This window comes from Tachyglossus aculeatus, chromosome 11 (assembly GCF_015852505.1).
Source record: "Tachyglossus aculeatus isolate mTacAcu1 chromosome 11, mTacAcu1.pri, whole genome shotgun sequence".
NCBI lineage: Eukaryota > Metazoa > Chordata > Mammalia > Monotremata > Tachyglossidae > Tachyglossus > Tachyglossus aculeatus.
This window is the reverse complement of record NC_052076.1, coordinates 54,206,106-54,233,288: the sequence shown is the minus strand read 5'-3', so window position 1 is coordinate 54,233,288 and position 27,183 is coordinate 54,206,106. Positions and strand designations below refer to the sequence as shown.

The 27,183-nt window shown below is 52.6% G+C and overlaps 1 protein-coding gene across 1 annotated transcript in view; it reads left to right on the top strand.

Annotated features, from left to right (window-relative positions):
• Positions 1-24,077, top strand: part of VAC14 (VAC14 component of PIKFYVE complex) — a 177,446-nt gene extending 153,369 nt beyond the window's left edge. The window contains exons 15-19 of the mRNA XM_038753808.1: positions 2-176; positions 1,970-2,088; positions 3,530-3,609; positions 10,069-10,219; positions 21,824-24,077. Coding sequence (XP_038609736.1) covers positions 2-176; positions 1,970-2,088; positions 3,530-3,609; positions 10,069-10,219; positions 21,824-21,986 — 688 coding nt within the window. The 3' untranslated portion in view covers positions 21,987-24,077. The remainder of the gene's footprint in view (position 1; positions 177-1,969; positions 2,089-3,529; positions 3,610-10,068; positions 10,220-21,823) is intronic.
• The last annotated feature ends 3,106 nt before the right edge of the window (positions 24,078-27,183 follow it).

The window sequence follows — 27,183 nt, the reverse complement described above, 5'->3', positions numbered from 1 at the left end:
GGCAGCTCTGTCTGCTGCTGAACGCGGAGAACATTTTCCACTCCATGGCGGACATCCTCCTGCGAGAAGAAGACCTCAAGTTTGCCTCAACCATGGTTCACACCCTCAATACTATCCTCCTAACCTCTACTGAACTCTTCCAGCTGAGAAATCAGCTCAAGGACTTAAAAACTCAGGTAAGTGATCCTAAGCATCGCTCAGCTGGTCTCTTCAACCCTCGGGGAACCTACTCTCGTCTGGGAAGGATTTTATTCAATCTGGAAATTTATCTGCCCACTACAAGGGTTTTTCAGCCTGTCTCCACTCCAGCATCACCATCACCAGGAGAGTAAAATGAATTAAACCTGCCCCTTCTCCCTTGGCATATATTGAACCCGGGCAAGCGGACATATGCAAGGCTGGTGTCATCTTTCGAGGAATAAAGTGGTCAGATTTTCTGGAAGTTAAAGGACAGGGAGGGAGTGGCTTTCGGAGGATGGATGCAATGGTTCAGACCTGGAGCGGAGGGAGGAAATCAGGAGAGAGAGAGAAATACCCCAAATGCTCATGGAAACATAACTGAGATGGTTATCGTGGGTAAAGCGCCTGCAGTAACAGAATCAGCAACAGAAGCTGCCACTATCACGGTTGCCACCACAGCCTCTGTTTTGGCTTCTGTCAGCCACTCCCCAGCACTTCCATCTACACCATCCCCTCCATACAGTGGCCACTGCATGGAATTCCAGGCCAGTGCAGTGAGAGCCACAGAAATCACGGCAGTGACCGAGGGAGAAGAGCTGCCGTGGCTGCGGTTTGTCAGTTCCCCACTTGATCCTCCATCTCCACTGCTTCTGTCAAAAGTAGGAGTTTTAGGAAGTCTGACCAGTCGTCTGAGAGGAAGGGGAAAATTCTAAATCTGTACCGCCCCGGATAAGATGTGTCTGGTCAGTCTGTTAAGGAATTAATCTGTTCCTCTTACTTGAATCTCTGTTCTCAAAGAGGGTGAACTTGTACTTCCCAAGCACTTAGTACAGTGCTCTGCACACAGTAAGCGCTCAATAAATACGATTGATTGATTGATTGAAAGTCCTCAGATTTCCAAGTTCCATCCAGGTCAGACCAGGGGAAGGAAGCACTGGGAGGAAGAGATGGCTCCTGGTTTAGTCATGCACTCCCTGACTACTGGGAGACTTTCTGCACAGTGTTTTCCTTCTCTTCTTCCTCTTTCTCCTCCTCGTCCCCTAGAGAACAGGGTTAGCAGTGTCCAACCCCTCCCTTCTGGGGGCTTCAAGAGAACAATCAAGTCCATGTCTGCAAACTGCTCAGAGCGACTTGGACAGAGCCAGAGAAATATCCACTGCCATGATCGCTGTGGTTTATTTTCAGCCTCTTACAAATCCCTCAGAAATTTTTCTCGGAGGCAAAAACCACCCCCCCACCCTGGCTTAGGGCTCGGGCCGTGGGTGACTGGGTTCCCAGCCATGGCCGCCTCTCAGCAGCAGAAGGTGGTCATTTAGGAGATACAAAGGGAGCAGGGGGCGAGCATCCTTCGTGCCCCTTGATCCCCAGACTCCGCCCTGAGCCAGCTGGGCTCCCAAACCACTAAGTGCCAGGGAAGACAATTAGCATAGTTATGTCAAGGAGAAAAAAACAAGCGCAAATGAGAGGTCTCCTCCCACTGGAGCCGGGCCTTAGCCACATGGTTCATTGAACTCTTGCCCACACTGCAGAGTAGGGTGGTAATGATGGGGTCTGTGGGAGACGTCATCATCTCCCTCGTGACTGCCCTTTCCCAGCTGCACAACGTCGCTCCGGATCACATGTTGGGGCTCCCAAGGTCCCAGCTTTGGGAAAGAAGATTCACTCTCGCTCCCTGTCGTTCTACCCGTTTCCCGTTCCATCCTTCCCCCAACTCGGTGTGTTGGAAATGACTGCGTAGTCCCGGGCTCTGGACTTGCTCCTCTCACTTCCCTGACCTCTTACTCCACAGGAGAGCCGGAACCTGTTCTGCTGCCTCTACCGCTCCTGGTGCCACAACCCTGTCACCACGGTGTCCCTCTGCTTCCTCACTCAGAATTACCGGCACGCCTACGACCTCATCCAGAAATTGTATCCTTTATCTTGCCCCCGGCCCGGGGTGGGGCCCTGAGACCCTGTCCCATAGTTGCGGCGGGGTCAGCCTCTTCTCTCCTCAACCCCCTTCCTTCCTTCACCTTCACTTCCCTGGTCCCTTTTCCTTCTGTGTGGTCTTCCACGCACTAAATAACCTTGTGGGGTTGTTTGAGGGTTTGTTTGTTGTTTGGCAGGGTGAAGGGCAGGGACAATGCGGGTGGGGGGAATTTGAAGCACCCAGTGCAAGCCTTGAATTCCTAGGGTGCTTGGAACGACAGATCAGCGTTCTCTGCAATTCAGCCAGAGGAAGGAGGTCCAGGCCACTTGGGAAGATCAGCCCTTTGCTGAATTTCACTTGCCGAATGGGTTTTCTCACCCTGTCCCAGCTCCGTCCCTCTGCCTCACAGCCATCTGAAATGATGCCCAACTCAGGCACGTTGCTTTAGCTATAGAGACAGTGGCCGTGGATCGGTCTGCCCTCAGTTCGGAGCCCCTCTCGCCCTCAGCTCCCCAGTCCCTTCGCTCTCCTGTCACCTTGTCCAGGAGCCTGAGGGTTGCCGTTGAAGCACGTCAGAGAAAGAGCAGGGAGAGGAGAAGTCACTGAACCAGAAGCCAAGTGAGCCAGTGGGCAGGGCAGGGAAAGCCTTTCCTGCTTTTCATTAAGGGTCGGCAGGGTGCGACGTTTTTGAGGCGGCAAACACCAAGAGAAAGAAAAGAAAAAAGGCCTTTCCATTATTCAGAACGGGACTGCGATCATAAGGAACGGAGATTGGAGGTACTCCCGGCTTCTGCTGAGCACTCCACTCCTTCCCACCCATCTATGAATCCTTAGCTAGTGTCTAAGCCCCTCTCGGCCTCCTTTCCCCTCTCCCCCTCCCGGCTCCTTGCACACAGTAGATTATGAGAAGCAGCGTGGGTCAGTGGAAAGAGCCCGGGCTTGGGAGTCAGAGGTCATGGGTTCTAATCCTGGCTCCGCCACTTGTCAGCTGTGTGACTTTGTGCAGGTCACTTAACTTCTCTGTGCCTCAGTTACCTCATCTGTAAAATGGGAATCAAGACTGTGAGCCCCATGTGGGACAACCTGTTTACCTTGTATTCCCCCAGCGCTTAGAACAGTGCTTGGCACATAGTAAGCGCTTAACAAATGCCATTATTATCCAGCGCTTAGAACAGTGCTTTGTACATAGTAAGCACTTAAATGCTATTATTATTATTATTATACCTGCTGCCTTCCCAGGGGAAAGTGGCAGGGGTGATGGAATGTGGCCTGGGGACCTGTAGGGAGGCCCGAGCTACCCCGTGCCCAGGTGAAGGGGGTTGCTGAACCGGGTGATGGCCTGCCAGCCTGTCGGCCATGGTGGTCCTTAGCAGGGAGGACGGGCCTCTCGCCCCGGCCCCCTTCCTTCTGGGAGCTTAATTTCCTTGACTGATTGACCAGCGGGGATCTAGAAGTCACTGTGGATTTCCTCATTGAAGTAGACAAGCTGGTGCAGCTGATCGAGTGTCCGATTTTCACATGTAAGAGCCCACCCTCTCCTGGCCCTCTCCGCCAGCCCCCTCCTTTTCCTGGCAGCTGGAGCGTGCTTGTGTATGTGTGTGGAGGGGGGCGGGGCATGTTGCATGCATGTGCGCACACACGCTCTCCTACTCTCCCCAGCCTCCACCCCAGCCAGTCCTGCTCCCCTTCCCGCCTTCCCCACCGGGGGCTATGGAGGAATAAATAGAGCAGAAGTTATGCCACTCTCAGCCCAGAGCAAGGAGGGACCTCTGGTAGAGCCGTCTGCCAGTGGGGTGAGGCTAATGCCAGCCCTGGGAGAAGCCCTCCTCTGACAGGGGAATCAGCCAGCAGGAAGCTGGGCAGGAAGACAGGAATATGGGAGACAATTGCAGTGATGCTTTAGGGTTGTGGCGGGGAAGGGAGGGGGAGAGAGAGAAAGAGAGAGAGAGAGAAAACATGAGCCAAACAGCTGTAGAATCCCAGAGCTTTTATCCCTGGATGTTTTAGATCGCATGAATTTTGCCATGTTATGTCATGTACAGACTGTGTATGCCCATCAGAATACTTGTGCCATGTAAATTAAATTCTCTCCACACCCTCTCCAACTGAGTAAAATGACACTCCTGTGTATGGACCTTTCTCTATCCCCTATTATAATCTTCTCCCAAGCCAGTCTATCCCAGCCAGCCCATTCCTTGGCACTCCCCATCAGCTCAACCCTTTAGGTAGCCTCACCGGGTGAGAGGCAGCAACCCTTTCCCTGAGCAACCCCCTCCTTGACTTAGATCAGGGCCAACGGAGAACCTTCCCATCTCCCAGAGCCCCGGTCTTCCACAGGCCGAGCCAGCTGGGAGCATCATTGCGATTCTGATCTACCAAGAAAGGGTTATCTTGTCGACTCACTGAGAGCAGAGTCCCACTTGGCCCAGAAAAGGGAGGCAGGCAGTAAGAAAAGGGAGGTCTCCTGTTACCAACATGCGGATGAAGCTTGAGGAAGTCAGTAGGGAGAGCCCAGCTTGGCCCTGCCGTCCTCCTGGCTACCCCGCTCCCAGGAAGAAATCTCTCTTCCTCATAACATATGTATTTTGAGCCCAGAGAGGCATACCTACTCCAAGGAAGCTAAGAGACACGTACCCCAGGGTACGTTTGGCCATCCCACCCTCCAGTTCCCAGTTCCAAACCGATGCCCCTTCTCCACGGGCCTCTGGGGCTCATGTACTTGATTTGACACCACCAGGGCCAGTGCCCACCATGCCCAAACAGGAGGCTGAGGAGAGCCCTGCTGTACCTCTGGTTCTCCACGTCCAGATCAGCCTGGGAGCGGGAAAACAGAAAGCTAGGGGATGCGGGTTCTCAGAAGGGTGGTTAGGCTCTGGCTCACTCTGATGGTCCCAGAGAGTCTACAACAGGTGCCTTAAGCCTTCCCAGAGTTTAGCTGTAGGACCCCATGCTAGTGAGAGTCATAGATGCTGCCCCTCCAGCCCCTGCGCCACCCCCACAACCACACGTCAGATTGTTGAGTTAGAGATGGCAGGACTTTCCTCTCCCGCAGGGGGATAGGGAGAGGGCTGATGAGAGGGAAGGAAGACCCAGGTGAGCCACTCCAGAAAGCCAGCCGACACTAAAGTGATCAGCTGGCTCCAGCCAGGAGCTATACAAAGCGGATGGGTCTGAGTCCCCCTGCTGTCACCCCCTCTCTGTGACGGGGATCTCCAGGTGGGTGGGAGTCACCAGTCTCTCTCAGTCCCCTCTCCTGGTAGCACCTCTGCTTCCCAACCGCAGCAGCAGATGCCAGCAAGGAGATGCCTTTGAAGATCTGAGGAGGGTCTCTGGCCATCAGGATCAAGGGCTTACCCACCCTCATTTTAGGCCTCATCCAAATGCAGGGGACGAAAGGGACATCCCAACCCCTAGAAAGGCAAGAAAGCCCATCGGCCTTGTGGGAGGCAATTCCGGCACCCCCGGGGAAGACCACACATGGTGCCTCATTGTACCCGAGCTCCTCCCCGCCCTCCCTGGAGTTGAATCAGGCTGGGCCAGTTGCCAGGTGAGGTGCCAAGCCAGTTGCCACAGCACAGAGCTTGGCTTGAGCCGGGGCCCGGCTTTTTGCTCTGTGCAGGCGCTAGCTACCCTGCCGTGTGGGCTCCTGAAGTGTACGGGGGCTAGAGCTGAGGCTTAGCTCCCAGGCCCAGAGTGAAGTCAGACCGCCTGCTCCCCCCAGCCATGCTAACCGGGATGGGAGTCCAGGGCGGGAACAACCAGAGGTCAGCATTTTGGAAAGCTTTGTCGTGTGGGCCTTTAAGCACCACAAAAAATCCTAAACCTTTGCCCCTCCAAGTGAAAACAGCAAGGTGAAAGGGAGGGCCCTGAACAGTTTAAATAGTTCTTGGGGAATGGCTTTTCCTCTTGCTGACCTCTTCCAGGCACAGGTTTCCGTCCTCCTTCCTGCCCCAACCCCCAACCGTAGGCAGGGATCGTTCATGTACGCCATCCCAGCTGTTGTCATGGAAATGATTGTAATGCTCCCTGTGCAGTACTGTGGTTTTCTTGAGTTGGGGAGATGGGGGCTGGGGGGAAAGGCTGGGGTTGGCCCTTGGGGAAGGGAAGCAGAAAGGAGGACATGGGCGAAGGGAGAATCTGCCAGAGTCCAGGGAGAGCAAAAGACAGATTCTGATTTACTTTTCAAGTTGAAGGCCAAAGTGTCATCTTCTTTTTTAAAAAAAATTTAAAAACCCCTCCACCTCAGACCTTCTGTGTTTTCTCAGGGCCCAAGGAAGGTCACTCTCTGGGAACCCTGTCAGACGGGCGGCCCAATCTCTGAGTACTGGGCCCCTCCCCCTGAGAGTGTCCTTCGTGGTTAGAATCGATGGCCCGGGTGGTTGATGAGAAACTCGCGCAGACTGGTGGGGTAAAGTTTACCGCTGGTCTTTTAGTTATAGTGCATACTGAGTACTTTATTCATTCATTCAGTCATATTTATTGAGCACTTACGGTGTGCAGAGCACTGTACGCAGTGCTTGGGAAGTACAAGTTGGCGACATATAGAGATGGTCCCTACCCAACAACGGGCTCACATGCCCAACACTGTGCTAAGCACTGGGGTAGCTACAAATATAGCAGATCAGACATCATCCAAACAGGAGGGAAAGCCCATGTTTCCCATCCTCCATTCCTGTCCCTCTCACCCTTATGCCCGCACCCTGGATCTTCCAGACTTGGAAGCCCAGAGGCAGGATCTCAGCCCGATCTCCAGAAGCTCCCAGCAGCATGGCTTTGGAGACACATACAGACCCAGGGAAGAGTTGGGAGAGGGAGGGGACTAGAGAGAGAGAGAGGAGTGTATGTGTGTATACGCTTAGCCAAATAGGAAAGCATTTTTCCATTCTCTCCTCCCCTAAAGCCGTCTTAATCCACTGCCTTTCTCCCAAGATCATCCTATTTTTAGCTCTCCAGCGCTGGCACGTGCAGAAAGCAGACACAGAAATCTGTTACTAGCACCAAGCCCTCTTATTACTGCCTAGAAGGGTGGGGGGGGGGTGGAGCAGCAGGCCTGCCACGCTCCTGAGAAGCCTTGGGCTAGAACCAAGGGCAGGGTGGCTACCCCTTCAGGGTCTCCCTTCCGGGGTCTCAGAACCAAGCTGCACCCCCTGGGTGGCTGGGAAGCCAGTAGGTTTGAGTCGAAAGGGAGAGGCAGAACGCCAGCCTCACTTCTCCGACTAGGTTCCTCCTCTAGCCTCTGCCTCAGCTGAGGACGAGACAGTTCCCAGGGCAAGGGCCTCCGCAATTGGTCAAGCCCATTAAAGGGCTCCGTTTTGAGCAATAAAGGCAGTGAAAAATCATAATAATAATGATGGCATTTATTAAGCGCTTACTACGTGCAAAGCACTGTTCTTTGTGTTCTTTCATAAGTGAAGGAGGAGGGCAGACTCAAGAACTGCAGTCTCCTCCTCTAAACTATAAGCTCGCTGTGGGCAGGATATGTGTCTGTTTATTGTTCCGCTGTACTCTCCCAGATGATGATGATGATGGCATTTATTAAGCGCTTACTATGTGCAAAGCACTGTTCTAAGCACTGGGGAGGTTACAAGGTGATCAGGTTGTCCCATGGGGGGCTCACAGTCTTAATCCCCATTTTCCAGGTGAGGTCACTGAGGCCCAGAGAAGTGAAGTGACTTGCCCAAAGTCACACAGCTGACAATTGGCAGAGCCGGGATTTGAACCCATGACCTCTGACTCCAAAGCCCATGCTCTGTCCACTGAGGCACGCTGCTTCCCAAATGCTTAGTACAGTGGTCTGCACACAGTAAGCGCCCAATAAATACGATTGACTGACTGACCCCCGCTCCTGGGGCAGGGGGCTCCCATGCTGGTGGCTGGATTTTTACAGGCCTGAGGCAGCCTGTGGTTCAGAGTTATATGCAGAATTCCAATCAGTCAATTTCTGGAGGACCTGCTGAGTGTAGAGCACTGTACTGAGGTGCAGAGTGGCCTAGGGAAAAAAGCATGGGCCTCGTGTCGGGGACCTGCATTCTGACCCCACCTCTGCCACTTGCCTGCTGTGTGACCCCGGCCAAGTCGCTTCAGTCAGTCGTATTTATTAACAATAATAATGATGGCATTTATTAAGCACTTACCATGTGCAAAGCACCGTTCTAAGCGCTGGGGAGGTTACAAAGCGATCAGGTTGTCCCACGTGGGGCTCACAGTCTTTATCCCCATTTTACCGTTGAGGTAACTGAGGCACAGAGAAGTGACTTGCCCAAAGTCACACAGCTGACAGTTGGCGGAGCCAGGACTTGAACCCATGACCTCTGACTCCCAAGCCCAGGCTCTTTCCACTGAGTCACGCTGCTTTTGTGCAGATTACTGTACTAAGTGCTTGGAAAAGTGTAATATAACAATATAACAGTTGGTAGACACAGTCCCAGCCTACAGCGAGCTTACACTGCTATGGGCTTCAGTCTCTTGTAAAATAGGAACTCTGTAAAATAGGGACTCAATACCTGGTCTCCTTCCTCCTAAGACTATGAAGCGTGGACTGTGTCTGACCTGATTATCCTGAATCTAATCCAGTGCTCAATACAGTGCTTTGCACATAGTAAGATTAACAAATATTATCATCATTATTATTATTATTACTGAGCATTTGAGAGAGTACAATAGATTCTGTTGACCACTGCTCTCAAGGAACTTCCAATCTAGTGGGAGAGACAGAACTAAAATACAATTAGGAAGTAATAATAGATCATATAAAACATGTACACAAGTGCTTCGGAGCATTGTGAATACTGAAGTGCTTAGGCGGCAAGAAAGTGCCGATGAAGGAGTTGGGAATTTAAAATGGGAAGATTCTTAATTAATCAGGGCAGGCCCTCTGGAGGAGGTGTGATTTCAAAAGGTCACTGAAAATGGGGAGAGCTGCATTCTGTCAAATATTAGTGGGAAAGGAATTCCAAAGTGGAGGGTGGGGGTGGTGAACAAGAGGTCAGAAGCAGGAGAAGTGGGACACAGTGAGCAGCTGAGCTTGAGAAGAACTACGAGAAGAAGCTGGGATGACATCAATCAGTGGTATTTCTTGAGTGCTTACTAAGTGCAGAGCACTGCGCTAAGCTTTTGGGAGAGTACAACAGAATTAGCAGACACGTTCCCTGCCCATAATGAGTTTACTGGGAGAACAGTCAATCGATTAATGGTATTTATTGAGCACTTACTATGTGCAGAGCACTATACTATACATATTCCCCGCCCAAGTAGAGGGGAGAGAACAGAATGAGGAATCTTCTGCTTGACATGAACCAGAAAGAGCAGCTATTGGAGGTTTTTCAGGAATGGAGAGATTGGCACGGAATAATGTTTAAGAAAAACGATCCAGGCAGCAGAGTGAAGAATGGACTGGAGAAGGGAGAGGCTGGAGGCGGGGGGGGTCACCGAGGAAGCTGACGGAGTAGTCGAAGACAGAATACAAAGTGCCTGGTCTGACCAGGTGGCCGTCCGGATGGGATCCTGGAAATGTCGTGGAGGAAGAACTGACAGGATTTAGCAGCAGGCGGAATATGAGGGTTGAAAGAGAGGGAGGAGTCCAGGATGATGTCTCTGCTACGGGCTTGGGGAACTAGGAGGTTGGGGTGCTGCATGCAGTGGAAAAGTTAGGTGGAGAGGATTTGGGGGTCCAGTTGTGGCCTACCCCCATGATGCAGGCAGCAGGCTGGGTGGCAGGTGAGGCCTCTGGCCTATACTCCAAGGTGGCTTCTTGGCCCACCCCCAAGGACCCTCCCCTCCTCTCTGGAGGGATCCGGGTTGAAGCCGAATTTTGATCTAGGGTCAAAATATGACAGAGGTCAGAGCTCTTGGTCAAAAGGGTGGTCCGAGCCCAGCGTAGACCCATTGATGGCAGGAGGCAAATGAGAGGGGACCCCCAAGGCCGCAGTCAGGCCCCGCATCTTCCCACTGCTCCCTGACCACTCCCTCTCCTGCTCTAGACCTCCGCCTGCAGCTGCTGGACGTGAAGAACAACCCCTACCTGATCAAAGCCCTGTATGGGCTGCTCATGCTGCTCCCCCAGAGCAGCGCCTTCCAGCTCCTCTCCCACCGGCTGCAGTGTGTGCCCAACCCAGAGCTTCTGCAGACCCAGTAAGTACTGCCCGAGCGCCGTGACCCCGGCTCTCTCTCACCTGCCCCTCCTTTTCCTGGGGAAGTTGTTCTCCCTCCCCACCCGAGTGCGGCTCACCATCTCTCGTGAAGGTGACACTCACCGGCCCTCCCGGAAGAGAACTCCTTGCAGCCAGAGCAACATGAAGCCATTCCTCAACCACATACCCAGGCTAGTTGGGCCACACCCACTGAGAAACACCGTGGTCCAGTGGAAGGAGCCTGGGTCCGGTAGTTGGGGGACCTGGGTTCTAATTTCGGCTCTACTGCTTGCCTGCTGTGTGAACTGGGCCAAGATGCTCAGGGCCTCCATTTCCTCATCTGTCAAATGGGGATGAGATACCTGTCCTCTCTCCCCCTTGAAGTACGAGCTCCATACTGTGTCTGACCTGAATATCCTGTATCCGCCGTAGTGCTTAGTCCAGTGCTTGGCACATAGTAAGCACTGAACAAATCCCACCGTGATTATTTCTGATTCCCTGGCACGCACTCTATCCAGATTAATTGGTCCTGATCTGAAAGGAGGGACTCCAGTCAAACAGGATTGAGATCACCCAGTGGGGCAAGGAAGTGTCCTGAATCTGAGAACAAACCGGCTCATTCATTGCCTCCCACTCTCCATGTTGCCTTCACTTGGCTTTTCAGATGCAGAGAGAGGAGTAGGTGTGGTTGAATCCGTGTTTGCCTCTCTTTCCCCACTGAATTTTCCTCCTCATTTCTTGGGCCCAGGGTGCCATGTTTAAGAGATTTTTGAATTTTGGTTTCTGGGAGGAAGAGTCTGGGACACAAAGTCAGACAGAAAGCCAAGCCTCAGCAATGCAGCAGGGGTACGTCTGCATCCTAACTGGGGTCGCCCCAAGGACACTATGGTGCTGTGCTCGTAAGCCCTCAAAAATACTACTGGTACCATTAGTGTTACTTCTCTGCATGCTAGTTGGTGTTCAGTCCAGGTTCCTTAGATCAACCTATATTGGGTTGGCTCCGCTAAGGGACGTTGAATACCATCTACTTGCTCATGGGCTTGCTTCGCTTTGACTCTTTAATGTTGAAGTTTGCTCTCTCCCTCTAGGGCTGGTTTAGTTCTCCATCCTGGGTGATTCCACTTAGGGAGCGGGCATCCTCTGGGTGGCATTTCCCAGAAAGTAGTTGGAAAGCACTACCAGAACCTGGTGGTGAGTCCCAACCCAGCATGGGGGTGACATGAAGTACGGATTATCTGGCAGAGGGCACGGCAAGTGAGTCCCACCTCAGCAGACTCCCAAAGCGTAGGGGTCAAGTGCACCGAGAAGCGCTTTCGGAAGGGTCTGCCTGGCCGAAACCCACGTCCCGGTCCCCTCCTGGTCGGTCGGTGCTCCCACCACCGGTCTGAGAGCCTGTTGGGTTTTGTCTATATTTGGTAACCCTTGGAGGGCTCTGCCTCATCCACAGGCATTTGGCATCTGAGACGGAAAATTTCACTTGTGAGAGTCGCCATGGAAACGAGTAGAGCCACGAAGAAGATTTACTCTGAATGGAGCAAGCCCAGCTAGCATCAGATGCCCCCGTTTGTTTAAGAGTTCTCTCCCGGGTTGTTGGAGTGGCAGTGCCAGGCTGGCCCTGACTGGGAAGCCCGGTGGGGGAGGGGACCCTGAGAGGAGCCTCAGGCAAATGGAGTTTGTACCCTCGCTTCTGAAGCGGCCATCTCCCCTCTACACCTCACAAACACCTCCACTGGCTTGGTCATCGCTGCCTCTACCCATCCGAGCTTCCAGCTTTCAGGGCCCCCTCGGAGATGCAGCCGGGATTAGGACTCGGGCTTGTATTTCCTTCCTCGGTGTTGGCCTCCGCCAGGAGCCCCCGTCACCACCCGCCCTGGAGCCTCAGTTTCCCCATCTGGGAAGGAGGCAGGTCTCTGCCTCTTGTTCGGTGCTGCCCGGTCGGTGCTAAGAAGGCCCAGCTGGGTTGTCTAACCTGACCCCAGACTCCCAGCACCGCCGGAAGGCCGACTCTGTGTTTCCCGGGGCCGAGTTCCAGCCTGGTTCTCTCCACGCCCCTTTTCCTAGACGGACCTCAAGGGCAGCACAGAGATTCTGCCAGCTCCCATTCCCCCCGGCAGGGGAACCTTGGGAGCGTGCCACATCAGCTGCCCTCGTGTCCGCCTTACCACCCTGGAGCCCATCGGGCAGAACCTCAGAAAAGGCGGCATCTTGAAAGGCTCTAGCCTTTCATGGGGAAGCCAGGAGGTGGGGCCCGGTGAGGGTTTAATTTAGCTTTCCTCTGAACCATTCTCCTCCCAATTCCCTTGGCTCGGAGGCTGGGCATGCCACACCCCTAGTCCTGCTCTCTCTTCCCCCCCCCCACCCCCCGCACGGCATGGCACAGTGTGTGGCCTCTTAGCTTTGCCTTGGTCTAACTTGTTTTGGCTGCGTGAGGCGTCCTGAGCATTAGAGGGTGGGGATGTCGTGTGTGTAGGGGGATCATGTAGTGACTATGGAGAATCATCATCATGGAGGTGGTTAAGCTCTTACTATGTGCCAGGCACTGTACTAAGCACTGGGTGACAATGTAGAGGGAGGGGTGAGTGACATTGTGTGTGTGTGTGTTCGTGTGTTGCGTGTGTGTTTGTGCATGCATGCAGGGGTGAACACGCCTTCCTTTCCTCCTCCCCTCACCCCTCGCCCGGGTTGGGCCGTCAGAGCTGTCAGACGGCCGAGAGCCTGATTAACTGTGACCTACATTCCGGCGCACACCGGAGTAGGGTTTCATAACAGATGAGCCCAGGCTGCCCCTCCCCAGGGAGGAGATGGCCAGCAGCGAGGTCACCGGGGGCGGCCCCGGGTCAGGGGTGGGTGGGGACCTCACGCTGAGGTGACAGGACTTTCTCATCGGGCCGGGTGGCCCCGGGACCTGGGAGACACCCTGCTCCCGTTGGGCCGTTCCCTCGGCTCAGCTCGGCTCGGGTGGAGAGGGTCTTCCCTGGCTGGATTTTCCCAGCTCCTCACCCACCTCTGAGCTCGGGAAATCTCTTAATCTAAGGGGCTATGTGAGGAGGAGGGGTAGGCGAGTGCAGAGAGAGCAGGGAAGGTGGTCCTACCCTCCCCCCAGCACAGTTCTGGAGTCACCTGAGGTTTGGCCATCAGGCTTGGATTCTGTTCAGAAAGGTTTTAGCTTCCCTTCAGTCAATCAATCAATCGATATTTATGGAGCATTAACTCTGCACAGAGCACTCTAAGCACTTGGGAGGGTACAAGTGAGTTGGTAGACATGATTCCTTCTTCCCTAGTTGGGAGAGCAGGCCCCACAGCTTTCACTGGGATTTTGGTTTGCTCCCTTTTTGGGAGAATGCTGAGGAATGCTGTTTCATCTGCCCTGGGCCCATGGGGAACGGAAGGGAGGGGGAGAGGGATAGAGAAAGAGAGCCAGAGCCCAACGACAGTCCAACCCAAGCTACTGGGCTGCCTCAAACCTCCTCCTGTATTAAAGCCCATTGGGAAGGGCACAGCAGGAAAGGGCCTGGGGTGCTAGCAGATACAGAGGGGGCTAAACAACAGCTGAGTGGGGGCTCAGGTTGCCTGCTGAGGGTGGCTGTAGGGCTCAGCGGCCGTAGTGGAGGCTAGTCCTGAAGAAAGGAGATGAGTTGTGGGGTGTTGTATTGCAGAGACTGGCAGCTGGGAGAGAGTCTCAGGTTGCTGGCTGGGAGGGATTACAGTGAGTAAGGACAGGAGGAAGAGGACAGCTGAGGTGGTTTGCTGATACTTGCCCCCCTGTAGAACCATTTGCCTGAGATAACATTCGGGGCCATCACCTCATTGAGGACAGAATGGAGATCCAGAAGGAAAGAGTCAGTGAGAAAGGATCTGCCTCCAAGGGTCGTGGTCTGCTGGGGAGGTCGGCATTGGCCTTGGGTTCAAAGGATCTTAGCTCTGGACCGTAGGAGGGTGAGAAGGCAATGGAGAAGGAAGAGGCAGGGAATAGCTTGACCCCTGAATGTAGGTTTCCTCAGGAAAAAATGGTTCCACCAGCCAGATGTCTTCCTTTCCTGTCCAGTCTAGCTGGGGCCGGCTAGGAGAGGAAGCCATCTCAATTGCCTCCAACCTCCTTCCCTTTTAAGTGTTTTATTTCTTTCCCCTCTTTTCCCCCAAAGCAGGGATCTTTGTGCAGCTCTGGGGACTCAAACATTCTTTGTGGGTTTTGTTTTTTTTTAACGGTATTTGTTGGAGCGCTTACTATGTGCCAGGCACTGTACTACGTACTGGAGTGGATACAAGATAATCAGGTTGGACACAGGCCATGTCCCACATGGGGCTCACAGTTTTAATCCCCATTTTACAGATGAGCTAACCGATTACAGAGCAGTGAAGTGACGTGCCCGAAGGCCCACCGCAGACAAGTGGCAGGGCCGGAATTAGAATCCAGGTCCTCTGTCTCACGTCCGGGCGCTTTCCACTCGGCCACGCTGCTTCTGGCCTAGTGCTCTGGCCAACCTGAGCTGAAAATAAACCCACTGGTGCCCCTGACTACCTGAATAGCCTGCTGGGCACTAACACTTGGTAACATATATTAGGTTAAAAGCCACAGTCCCCGCCCACAATTTAATGGCGGAGATAAGACAAATACTCATCACTTAGAGAGTAACAACCTAGGTGCAATTGCTAAAAAACAAAGTAAGCCATTAAAGAGATAAGGAATCAATAATGACGGCAAATTCCTGGTATGGTACGACCAGGAATTTGGGGAATTCGTCAGGGAATAACTTTTGTAGGAGTTAGCTTTTTAGGAGGGCTCTGAAGGTGGAAAAGGATGTGGTTTGGCAGATTGGAGGAGGAAGTAGGGGCGGTCCCTACAGAAGGAAGATGTGAGTAAAAAGGTGGGGACAGGAGACTGAGAGTCACCAGCAAGGGATGGATAGAAGGATCAGAGAGTATGAGCGGGTGAGGGGTGAGAAAATACAGCACTGAGTAAGAGGGGGACAGTGGGAGGAGGGCTTTCAAGCCAATGGCATGGAGTTTGGGTTTTTCTGTGACAAGAAAAAGGGTAGCCATTGGAGATTTGGGTAGAGGAGAGTGATGCATTTTTAAATGACCTAGCCAGCTGTATGTAGAAGAGACAGAAGAAGGGGGAAGGCTTCAGGGTGGCACTTGTAAGGTGGAGAGGCTGTATATATGTGTATATGTTTGTACATATTTATTACTCTATTTATTTACTTATTTTACTTGTACATATCTATTCTATTTTATTTTGTTAATATGTTTGGTTTTGTTCTCTGTCTCCCCCTTCTAGACTGTGAGCCCACTGTTGGGTAGGGACTGTCTCTATATGTGGCCAACTTGTACTTCCCAAGCGCTTAGTACCATGCTCTGCACACAGTAAGCGCTCAATAAATACGATTGATTGATTGGCGAGGAAGAGGCAGATCGGTGAAATATTATAGGAAGAACCAGCAGGATTGGCAACCGAGTGACGCATTCAAGAGGCAATATCCCAGAGGAAGGAGGTGATATGAGATGGTAAAGCCGTCTCTACCCCTGGTTTCTTGTACTTATAACAAAAGAGCGTCACAAGTTAACCCTGGGGTGAAAGGACTTGTGGGACCCTGTTGGGAGGAGTGAAGAAGCAGGTCCAGGCTCCAGGGTTTGGAGTTACTGGCGGGCCGTCCCGGGGTGAGATGAATTTCCAGCTGCTCCTATGCCCAGACCGTTTTCCCCGCTCTCGTCCTCAGCACGATTCTCACAAGGCCAGCATTAGTTAACCATGGGCCTCAGCTCCCTGGAAACCTATAATCTTGGTTTCCCTCTGGACATGACGTCCTTGGGTTGCTAGGAGAAGGATTTGGGTGTTGTGTTGCTGTGTGTCTGTGTGTGCGAATGCCCCATCCATGTCCCGATTTCTGCTCACAGAAGGAGCACTTGGAGGTGACCCTGCGACACACCCATCTGCTGCCCACCATCCTTCCTGCAGGCTGGCTGGGCAGGGTGGCTGCCTGCCCCCATCCCCGTAAACCCACGTTGTTGCAGACTGTGGTACTCAGTGGATCCTTTTTTCTAGAGCCCAAGCCTCAGTCCTTCACCCTTGACAGGGCACAGACTCAGGAAGGCAGCTGGCTGTCAGTTGGTCAGGGGCTACCGTCTGCTGCCAATAATAATAATTAATAATAATTATGGCATTTGGTAAGCGCTTACTATGTTCCAGGCACTTTACTAAGCACTGGGGTGGCTACAAGCCAATCGAGTTGGACACAGTCCCTGTCCCACTTGGCTCTCAGTCAAGTTAGAGAAGCAGCATGGCTCAGTGGAAAGAGCACAGGCTTTGGAGTCAGAGGTCATGCGTTTGAATCCTGGCTCCGCCAGTCGTCAGCTGTGTGACTTTGGGCAAGTTACTTAACTTCTCTGGGCCTCAGTTACCTCATCTGTAAAATGGGGATGAAGACTGTGAGCCCCCTGTGGGACAACCTGATTGCCTTGTAACCTCCCCAGCACGTAGAACAGTGCTTTGCACATAGTAAGCGCTTAATAAATGCCATCATCATCACAGTCTCAATCCCCATTTTACAGATGAGGTAACTGAGGCCCAGAGAAGTAAAGTGACTTGCCCAAGATCACACTGCAGATAAGTGGCGGAGCTGGAATTAGAACCCACGACCTTATTACTCCCAGGACCGGGCTCTATCCACTACGCCACGCTGCTGCCAACCACCCTCTCTGTTATCTTACCGGACGAGGTGGCTGTCTCCCCCCTCCCTCTTCAACCCATGTTGTTGCAGATTGTGATTGTCAGTGGATCCTATTTTCTAGAGCTCAAGCCTCAGTCCTTCACCCTTGCCAATTAGCCAGTCCATCAATGGTATTTATTCATTCAGTCGTATTTATTGAGCGCTTACTGTTTGTAGAGCACTGTACTAAGTGCTTGGGAAAGTACAAGACAGCAATAGAGACCATCCCTGTCCACAAGGAGCTCACAGTCTAGAGGGGGGAGATGGTCATCAATACAAGTAAACAGACATCAACGTAAGTAAATAAAATTACAGATATATACATAAGTGCTGTGGTGGGAGGCGGGGGGAGAGCAAAGGGAGCGAGTCATGGTGATGTGGAAAGGAGTGGGAGATGAGGAAAAGTGGGGCTTAGTCTGGGAAGGCCTCTTGGAGGAGATGTGCCTTCAATAAGGCTTTGAAGGGGGGAGAGTAATTGTCTGGCAGATTTGAGGAGGGAGGGCATTCCAGGCCAGAGGTAGGATGTGGGCCAGTGGTCAGCGGCGAGACAGGTGAGATCGAGGCACAGCGAGAAGGTTAGCACCAGAGGAGCGAAGCTTGTGGGCTGGGTTGTAGAAGGGGAGAAGGGAGGCGAGGTAGGAGGGGGCAAGGTGATGGAGAGCTTTAAAAGCACTTTATTTATTGAGCATTTACATGTGCAGAGCACTGTACTAAGTGCTTGCCGGGTCATAAACTCTGAAAGACCTGCTATTGGTCAGGGGCTACCAGTCACCCAGGGTTTATTGTGCACGGTTCTGTAGTGGAGTCACAGAGGAAGAAAATCCCTGGGGCTAGCAGCAGCCCCCCCACCCCGAAACTGGGTCACTGGGGTGTTAGGGATGGGGCTTAACCCCATCTTCCCGGACGCCACAGAGGTCCCAGTCCTAGACATCCAACCAGGGCAGTTGGGGCCTCACCCCAAGAGTCCCTAAGGGAGGGAAGAACCTTCCTAGGGCCCCCTTTTCCTGCTTAGTTAGCGAGAATCCTAGAGATCGGGGGGAAGGGGCGGCAGCTACAGTTACTTGAGGAATCCAACTGCTCTGTTTCCACTCCACCCTCAGCCCTCTCTCCCTCCTAACCCAGAAAATCAGGGCAGCCAAGGGAGCTGATGTTTTGGGGGGCAGGTCACAGGGCATACAGCCTCATTGCCTCCAAGAGGGCTGTGCAATAAGGCATTCTAAGAAGCCAGCTCCTTTAGGGTCTTTGACTGTTGAGCTGACAGAGGTTGGAAAGAAAGTGTCCAGGAATCTTGGGCCTAGGCGCAAGCAGCCTGGAGTCCAGGGTGGGAAAGGCCCCCACGGGACTCCACACCCAGCATAACTGGTGTGCAGTCTCTGTCAGAGCAAGAAGCCACACCCCAAGGGTTCCTGTGGCTTGCCACTGGTAAGTGCTTCAGTGCTGTGGAGACAGGATCCCAAGGAAACTCAAAACTCAGTTGTCTGATCCTTCCCGATGGGCATCAGGATGCCGGACCTTTCCACGGGGAGGTTGGGCCCAGCTAATCCTGTGAGGCGAGTCTCCGCCATCTTCGCCTGAGGTTGGGAATTATCTCCCAACTCTGTTATATTGTACTATCCCAAGCATTTAGTACACTGCTGTTAGTCCAGTGCTCTGCACACAGTAAGCGCTCAATAAATACGACTGAATGAATGCTCTGCACATAGTAAACGCGCAATAAATACAATAGATTGATCGATTGGTCTCCCTTCCACTCTGGCCCCCAAATGGGGCCACTGTGTCCTGTGGGCCTGGAAGCCGGGGCCTGCTCTAGTAGTGGCCACATCCCATCCAAATAATAACAATAATAAAAATGACCATGATGTTTGTTAAGCTCTTACTGAGTGCCAAATATTGTTCTAACCACTGGGGTAGATACAGTACAATCAGATTAGTCATGGCCCCTGTCCCCACATGGGGTCTTAATATAAGAGATTCTTCCCAGAGGTCAGCCCAGCACATAAGGAAGGAGACAAACTGCAGTTTCTTGCCTTGCACAAAGCAAACAGTACTAGGGGGACAGAATGGTAGCCGTAGTAATAGTATTTATTAAATATTTGCCGTGTACCAAACACTGTACTAAAAGCAGGAAAAAACTACGCAGATGAAAATTAGTCACCATCCCTAAACCAGATTGGCCATCTTCCCATAACTTATCCTCACTCCTTTCCCACACCTCAGCTCACATATTTCACTCTTCTCAAGGCAACCTACTCAGTCATTCATTCACTCGTATTTATCAATTGCTTTCTGTGTGCAGAGCACTGTACTAAGCGCTTGGGAGAGGACAATACAACAATAAACAGACACATTCCCTGCCCACAAGGAGCTTAGATGGGTGGAGACAGACACCCATACAGATAAATTATAGATATTTACATAAGTGCTGTGGGGCTGGATGGGGGAAAGAACAGGGAGCAAGTCAGGGTGACGCGGAAGGGAGTGGGAGAAGAGGAAAGGGGGACTTAGGGAAGGCCTCTTGGAGGAGACGTGCCTTCAACAAAGCTTTGAAGGCGGGGAGAGTGATTGTCGGATTTGAGGAGGAAGGGTATTCCAGGTCAGAGGCAGGACTTGGGCGAGGGGTCTGTGGTGAGGTAGATGTTGCCAACTTGTACTTCCCAAGCGCTTAGTACAGTGCTCTGCACACAGTAAGCGCTCAATAAATACGATTGAATGAATGAATGAATGACAGCGAAGCACAGTGAGAAAGTTAACATCAGGAGTGAAGTGGGTGGGTTGGGTTGTAGTAAGAGAGTAGCAAGGTGAGGTAGGAGGGGGCAAGATGATTGAGTGCTTTAAAGCCAATGGTGAGGAATTTTTGTTTGATGCGGAGGTGGATGGGCAACCCAGGAGTTTTGTAAGGAGTGGGAAGACGTGTCCTGAATGTTTCTGTAGAAAAATGATCCAGGCAGCAGAGTGAAGCATGGACAGGAGAGGGTAGAGCCCAGAGGCTGGGAGGTCAGCAAGGAGGTTGATGCAGGCGGGACAGGATGAGTGGCTCATCTCCCTTCTTCCCCATCCTGGTAGCACTTGTGTATATATTTTAAATTCTCTTGTTTCTCCCCACCTGTAATTTATTTTAGTTTCTGCCTCTGTTAGATAGTAAACTCCTTGAGGGCAGGGAGCATGTCTCCTAGAGAAGCAGCATGGCTCAGCGGAAAGATCCCAGGCTTTGGAGTCAGAGGTCATGGGTTCAAATCCCGGCTCCGCCAACTGTCAGTTGTGTGACTTCGGGCAAGTCACTTCACTTCTGTGGGCCTCAGTTCCCTCATCTGTAAAGTGGCGATTAAGACTGTGAACCCCCCGTGGGACGACCTGATCACCTTGTAACCTCCCCAGTGCTTAGAACAGTGCTTTGCACATAGTGAGCGCTTAATAAATGCCATTATTATTATTATTATTACTCTCCCTATTGTACTCTCCCAGGCAATTAGTTCAGTGTTCTGCACAGCGTAAGCACTCAGTAAATGTTGTTGATTGGTTGATTGGTGACTTAATCTCTTTGACCATGGTTCTACTTTAGGGGGCCGAACAGGAACGGGGAGTAGCTTTTCCTGGGAGGACAGATGCAGGGCTTGCCCAAATTTGGGAGGCTGAAGTGGGACCCAGGAGAGAAACAACCCAGTCAGAAGGGTAGAATCAGGCAGGGCTCAGGAGGAGGATTGGGACTTGTGGAGGAGAGGAACGGCAGAGAAGCAGCATGGCCTAATGGATAGGACACAGGCCTGGACGTCAGAAGGACCTGGCTTCTAATGTTGATTCCACCACTTGTGTACTGGCTGTTTGACCCTGGGCGAGTCACTTCTCTGTGCCTCAGTTCCCTCACCTGTAAAATGAGGATTAATACTGTGAGTCCCATGTGGGACACAAACTATGTCAGTCAGTAGTATTTATTGAACACTCACTGGGTGCAGAGCACTGCACTAAGCGTGCTTTGGAGAGTACAATACAACAGACACATTCCCTGCTCACAACGAGCTTACAGTCTAGACTGAGTCCAGCCTGACTGTCTTGCGTCTACCCCAGAAATTAGTACCGAGCCTGGCACATAGTAAGTGCTTACCGTTAAAAAGGGGAATGGGGGCTGGCCCAAAGAGCGTGGGCGGGAAAGGGGTTCAGGGGAGGCGATGTGTGGCTGCCTCTAAGCAGAGCCTCTTGCTGTTGGTTGGAGCTTTTAAGTTGGCTTCAGCTGCCGGGCCTGTTCTCCGACACCCCCAGACCCACCTTCCCCACCTCTGACCCCGGCCTGCGGTTCGTCCCCGGAAACTCGGCCGGGTTGTAGAGGAGCCAAGGCCCAGTCCATTCCAGGGCCCCAAAAGGCTTCCTGATCCACCGCCGGTCCAGCCGCCCCCCAGGCCGAGAGAGACTCGTAAACAGGAAATGCTCCCTGCAGCGAATGCTGCAGCCGTGGGCTCTGGACTTTGTCTACAATCCCACGGGCCCTGAGTTCTGCCCTCGGTCTGGGAGCACCCCATGACGAGGTATCAACAACCCGACCCCTCGGGCCCCCGACCAAAGTTGTTCTCCTACAGCTGGGTCTGCTCCAAGCCCCCGCGTACCTCGTAACCGAGGAGGATGCTGAGGCCTGCGAAGAAGGGACTTCTAAAACATTGCTGGTGTCTTGTCATCTTAAAATGTGAATTTCAGAGTATGGTAAAGGAGGAGCCTTGACCATCGGAGCTCTCGGCCCCTCAGAGCCCGCTTTCCTTCCTGCGCCTCGCAGCTCTGTCTCCCCGCTTGAGGTGGGGAAATGGTCCGGCTCCTCCAGTGCCACTCCCAGTGTCCGCAGGGAAACCGGACTTCCGCCCACTCCTTGTCTGCGTCTACTGTCTGTTGATCTCCCTCTGCTCCTCCTCTCCCAGGGAGGATGCGCAGGCTGCCCCAGCCTCCCGCCAGGCGGACCCCCCCAGCATCGACTACGTGGAGCTGCTACGGCACTTTGAGAAAGTCCAGAACAAGCACCTGGAAGTGAGGCACCAGCGGAGCGGACGTGGGGACCACCTGGACCGCAAGATCATTCTCTGAGCCCCTCGTCCACAGAGACACGTGGGCAGGGATGGCTTCTGGGCATCCGTTCGTGGCTCAGGGACCCGGTGAGCCTGGTGCGGGGAGGAGGCACGGAAGCGGGAGAGTCCCGAGGAAGATGCCTGGCCTCAGGCTCTATCACTGATGGCCCCGGGGGGAGGCAGTGGAGACAGGGAGCAGTGCCCACCTTCCTCTCCCCGAAACTCGCACGCCCTTTCCAGGCACACGCATCCCTTCTCCCTCTCCCCACCTCCCCACCCTTCCCCCTGGCACCGGCTCCTTAAGGGGGAAAGCGGTGAGCAGGTCGTGCCGATATCTGTTCCCGTTTGCTCTCCCAGGGTGGGGCGAGCAGCTTTGTGGAGCCCTCTAGACCAGCCGGATCATTGCTCTCACTTATGGGGGCGTCCCGGGTCCTCAGCCTCTCATACCCTTCTCCAGAAATAGCCTCTTTCTATTTGTCCCTGTCCTCTCCTGATTCGTAACGAAGCTCAGTCCGCCCTCCTCTCCTGGATTTCTCGCTCTCCGTATGTACACACGGAGTGTATACATAGCTAGGCTTTGGTCCCAGAGCCGCGTCCAGCCAGAGCACAGGGCTTGATACTGACTGATGGAAATCTCCCATGTCCCAATAAAGGAATGTTGGCAAATTCTACAACCGCCCCTCCCTGCCGCTGCTGCAGCGGCGGCAGTTTTGCTGCTCCTTTGCAAAATGCCCTTTCCCCTCTCCTCTTCGCTCCCACCCTGGCCCTGTCTGGAATGTGGCCAGGAGCAAGTAACCCTGGCTAAGCCCCCTCCCAAGTGTGGATTCCCTTTGTTCTGACTCCTTAACTATCCTATAGGACAGGGTGACACGCCTGATTAGGGCAGAAGGGGCATACGCACCCCCTGCCTCGGGGAATGGGCCTCTTCCCTGCCCAGCAAATGCCCACTGACTCTCTCGAGCATGGGTGGCTGCCCAAGGGGCTCCCAAAACAGTCCAGGAGAGGAACCCAACCTCAGAAATCGGGAGTTGCCTGCCATCTGCCCGTCTCTCCTCCTTCAGCTCTCCTAACTCAGGGCCTTCATTTTGCCCTGAGTACCTAATGATGGTTCCTCATCTTGGAAGGGCACGGCGGAGCTGAAGCAAGTTCAGAGAAGGACAGTCGAAATGACTAAGGAGGTGTTGGAGACGCTTCCACCTGAGGACAGACTGAAAAGGTTAGGGCCACGTCTGGTGGGGGCCCGATCGACAGCTACTCGACCCGGAAAGGGTTGGACGTGGAAGGCCCCGAACTGCCGTTCACCAAACCCTACACGCTGGGATCAAGGGACATTTGTTGAGGCCGATAGATTCGGAACCAAAGGAAAAAACACTTCTTCATGCAGCGGGTGGCGCGCGTAAGGTATTTCTAACCACACCGAGTTGTGCCGGCCAAAAACGTTGGTGGATAAATTCACAGAATAGTAGTCTGCAACAAAATTTTCCACTAGACGGGAAATTTGGGGGTACGGAAGGAAAACATAGGGGATCAGGGAGTTCATACCTATGTCTGTGACCAACCAGCCCCGATTCTTCCCAGTATCATAATTAGGGTATTCAGTAAGCACTTACCATGTGCCAGGCACTGTTCTGAGCGCCGGGGGGGATACCAGCAAATCAAGTTGCGTACAGCCCCTGTCCCGCGTGGGGCTCCCCGTCTCAATCCCCATTTTACAGAGGAGGTAACTGAGCACAGAGAAGCGAAGTGACTCGCCCAAGGTCCCGCAGCAGACAAATGGCTGAGCTGGGATTAGAACCCGTGACCTTCTGACCCCCAAGGCCGTGCTCCATCCACCGCACTGTGCTGCTTCTCATTGGCACCGTCAGAATCCCAAGGCCGGGCTGGTTAGGCCATTGGTCTGATCCAGTTTGGACTGGCTTCCGTTGTTGAAAACGGGGTAGGTCGCTTCGTTGCCATGTTCCAGCTTGCCGAAGGACCTGCAGTCTTGGGATGTAGTCCTCTTAGGAGAGAATCACAAGGCAAGGACTCCCTGTCTCTCCCCCACCCCGACCACCCTGTACCGTTCCTTCCCCGGAATCAGCTCTCAATAAATGCCGTTCGTTCACGGTGAGATAGATTGGTTTGATGCCCTCTGCCATCGTCACCATCAAAAAGCGCTGGGCTCTGTACAAAACATGTTATCAGGTTACATTTCTTGTCTTTTATGATATCCGGCCAAGAGGTACCCAGGCATCTCTAGCTGGATGCTTTCTGATAGCCAGAGCTCGCACTTCCAGCCGCTCGGAGTTAAGAGAAACGGGGCAGAAAACAGATTCCCCCAGCTGGGGATGGACTTTATTGAAGTAAATTGGAGCCAGTCTGTAAACCAACCCAAGGGAGTGGAGATGGCGAGGGCTCCAAAAGCCAGGGAGGTTCAGGAAAAAGACCGAAAGCTTTTGGATTTGTCAGCCCAGGTTGGGAAAAAGACACAAACTTCTCAACTCTGCCCAGGGGCAATGGGCAGGATCCCCACTGGGCTGAGGAAGAAAGCAGTGGTACCTGGGTTCTAATTCCACCTCCGCCCACTTGTCTGCCATGTGACCTTGGCTGAGTCATTTAAATAATCTGTGCCTCAGTTACCTCTTGTGTAAAAGGAGCATAAAAAAAAAATATTGTGAGCCCCATGCGGGACATGGACTGTGCCCAACCTGATTAGCTTATATTTACTTAAGCGCTTAGTACAATGCCTGGCACATAGTAAGGGCTTAACAAATACCATTTAAAAAAAACAGATTTAGAATATGGTTGTGGCTTGCTCAAAGTGAAAGACAGCAGTAGGTGAGTAACCATGAGATTCATTCATTCATTCATTCAATCGTATTTATTGAGCGCTTACTGTGTGCAGAGCACTGTACTAAGCGCTTTGGAAGTACAAGTTGGCAACACCTAGAGACGGTCCCTACCCGACAGCGGGCTCACAGTCTAGAAGGGGGTGATGGACAACAAAACATATTAACAAAATAAAATAAATAGAATAGTAAATATGTACGAGCAAAATAGAGTAATCAATCTGTACAAACATATACAAACAAAAAAAACATATTAACAAACTAAAATAAATAGAATAAATATGTACAAATAAAATAAATAAATAGAGTAATAAGTATGTACAAACATATATACAGGTGCTGTGGCGAGGGGAAGGAGGTAGGGCTGGGGGGGATTCATTCAGTCGTATCTATTGAGCGCTTACTATGTGCAAAGCACTGTACTAAGCGCTTGAGAAGTACAAGTTGGCAACATCTAGAGACGGTCCCTACCCAACAGTGGGCTCACAGTCTAGAAGGGGAAGACGGACAACAAAACAAAACATATTAACAAACTAAAATAAATAGAATAAATATGTACAAATAAAATAAGTAAATAAATAGAGTAATAAGTACGTACAAACATATATACATATATACGGTGCTGTGGGGCGGGGAAGGAAGTAGGGTGGGGGGATTCATTCATTCAATCGTATTTATTGAGCGCTTACTGTGTGCAGAGCACTGTACTAAGCGCTTGAGAAGTACAAGTTGGCAACATATAGAGACAGTCCCTACCCGACAGCGGGCTCACAGTCTAGAAGGGGGAGAAAGACAACAAAACAAAACATATTAACAAAGTAAAATAAATAGAACTGTCAATATGTACGAGTCAAATCAATAGAGTGATCAATCTGTAGGAACAGGGATTAGTGAAAGGTTATGGCAAGCTGTAAACTGCCACCAGCCAGGAGGCAAGCTCTCCCTCAACTGTGAGTGTCCTGTCAGAGCTCAGGGCGTAAGTGGAAAACAGGCGTCTAGGACAGAGGGAGTTCCCCAAGATCTGGGCTGACCTGATCTTGTATGTAGCACCTCCTCGTACCGCTCCTTCCCCCCACCCAGACTGGTATAATGGAGGGTCTCCCAGTGGGATAGACTGGCCCCTTATCCACCCCCTCAATCGCGGTACTTATTGACAGCGGTGTGCAGGGCACTGTACTAAGCGCTTGGCAGCGTACACTACAGCAGAGTTGGTAGACATGTTCCGTGCCCACGTGGAGCTTACAGGGGAAGCAGCATGGCTCAGCGGAAAGAGCCCGGGCTTTGGAGTCAGAGGTCATGAGTTCAAATCCCAGCTCCGCCACTTGTCAGCTGGGTGACTTCGGGCAAGTCACTTTTTTTTTAATGGCATTTATTAAGCGCTTACAATGTGCAAAGCACTGTTCTAAGCGCTGGGGGGGATGCAAGGTGATCAGGTTGTCCCACGGCGGGCTCACAGTCTTAATCCCCATTTTACAGATGAGGGAACTGAGGCTCAGAGAAGTGACTTGCCCAAGGTCACACAGCAGACGTGTGGCGGAGGGGGCGTTCGAACCCATGACCTCTGACTCCAAAGCCCATGCCCTTTCCACTGAGCCATGCTAACTTCTCTGGGCCTCAGTTCCCTGATCTGTAAAATGGGGATGAAGACTGTGAGCCCCACATGGGACAACCTGATCACCTTGTATCTACCCCAACGCTTAGAACAGTGCTTTGCACATAGTAAGCGCTTAACAAATACCAACTTTATTATTATTACAGTCTAGCTACCGTGCCCTCACCACAGCCTGGCATCTAATCGGGTCTCTTGGGGATTCTGTGTTTTAATTCCCGTGGGTGAGTGCCCAATTCATAGACCTGGGCCCGAGGCAATAACCCCAGATCCTCTTCCCACCCCTGCGTGAGGAGAAGCAGCTGCGCCTGGCTGGCTTTCTCTCGTCTCTGGTCTGTGTCAGAGATAGGCGCAATCACTGACTTCTCCTCGTCCAACTCAGAGCAGGACCCGGCGACGCCGGCCGGCCGTACTGCGCCTCGTTTCCCAGCCTTGCCTCGGGGCACCGTCGGTTTGGGGGTTCACCGAGTGGCTCGCTCCCCGCCAGTACAGCTCCGAGTGCAGCGCTGGGGCCTGAATTCAGCCTGTACACCAGGTGGGTGTGAAAATGGACCACGCATGGCTCCCACGCTCTTCGCTCGGCTCCCCCGGGGCCCCGCAGTTCAGTTTTATGAGTCTGGAACCATAAAGAGCCAAGTAGAGTGAGTCGGGAGATTTTTGGGCCTCCTCATCGCCGCTCCTCTCACCCCACTAAGCCTCCTCCTCCTCCTCTTCCTGTGCACAAACTCTTGGGGAAGGGGTGAATCATTCCAGCACAACCACTGCAGTGCTGCTGGCGG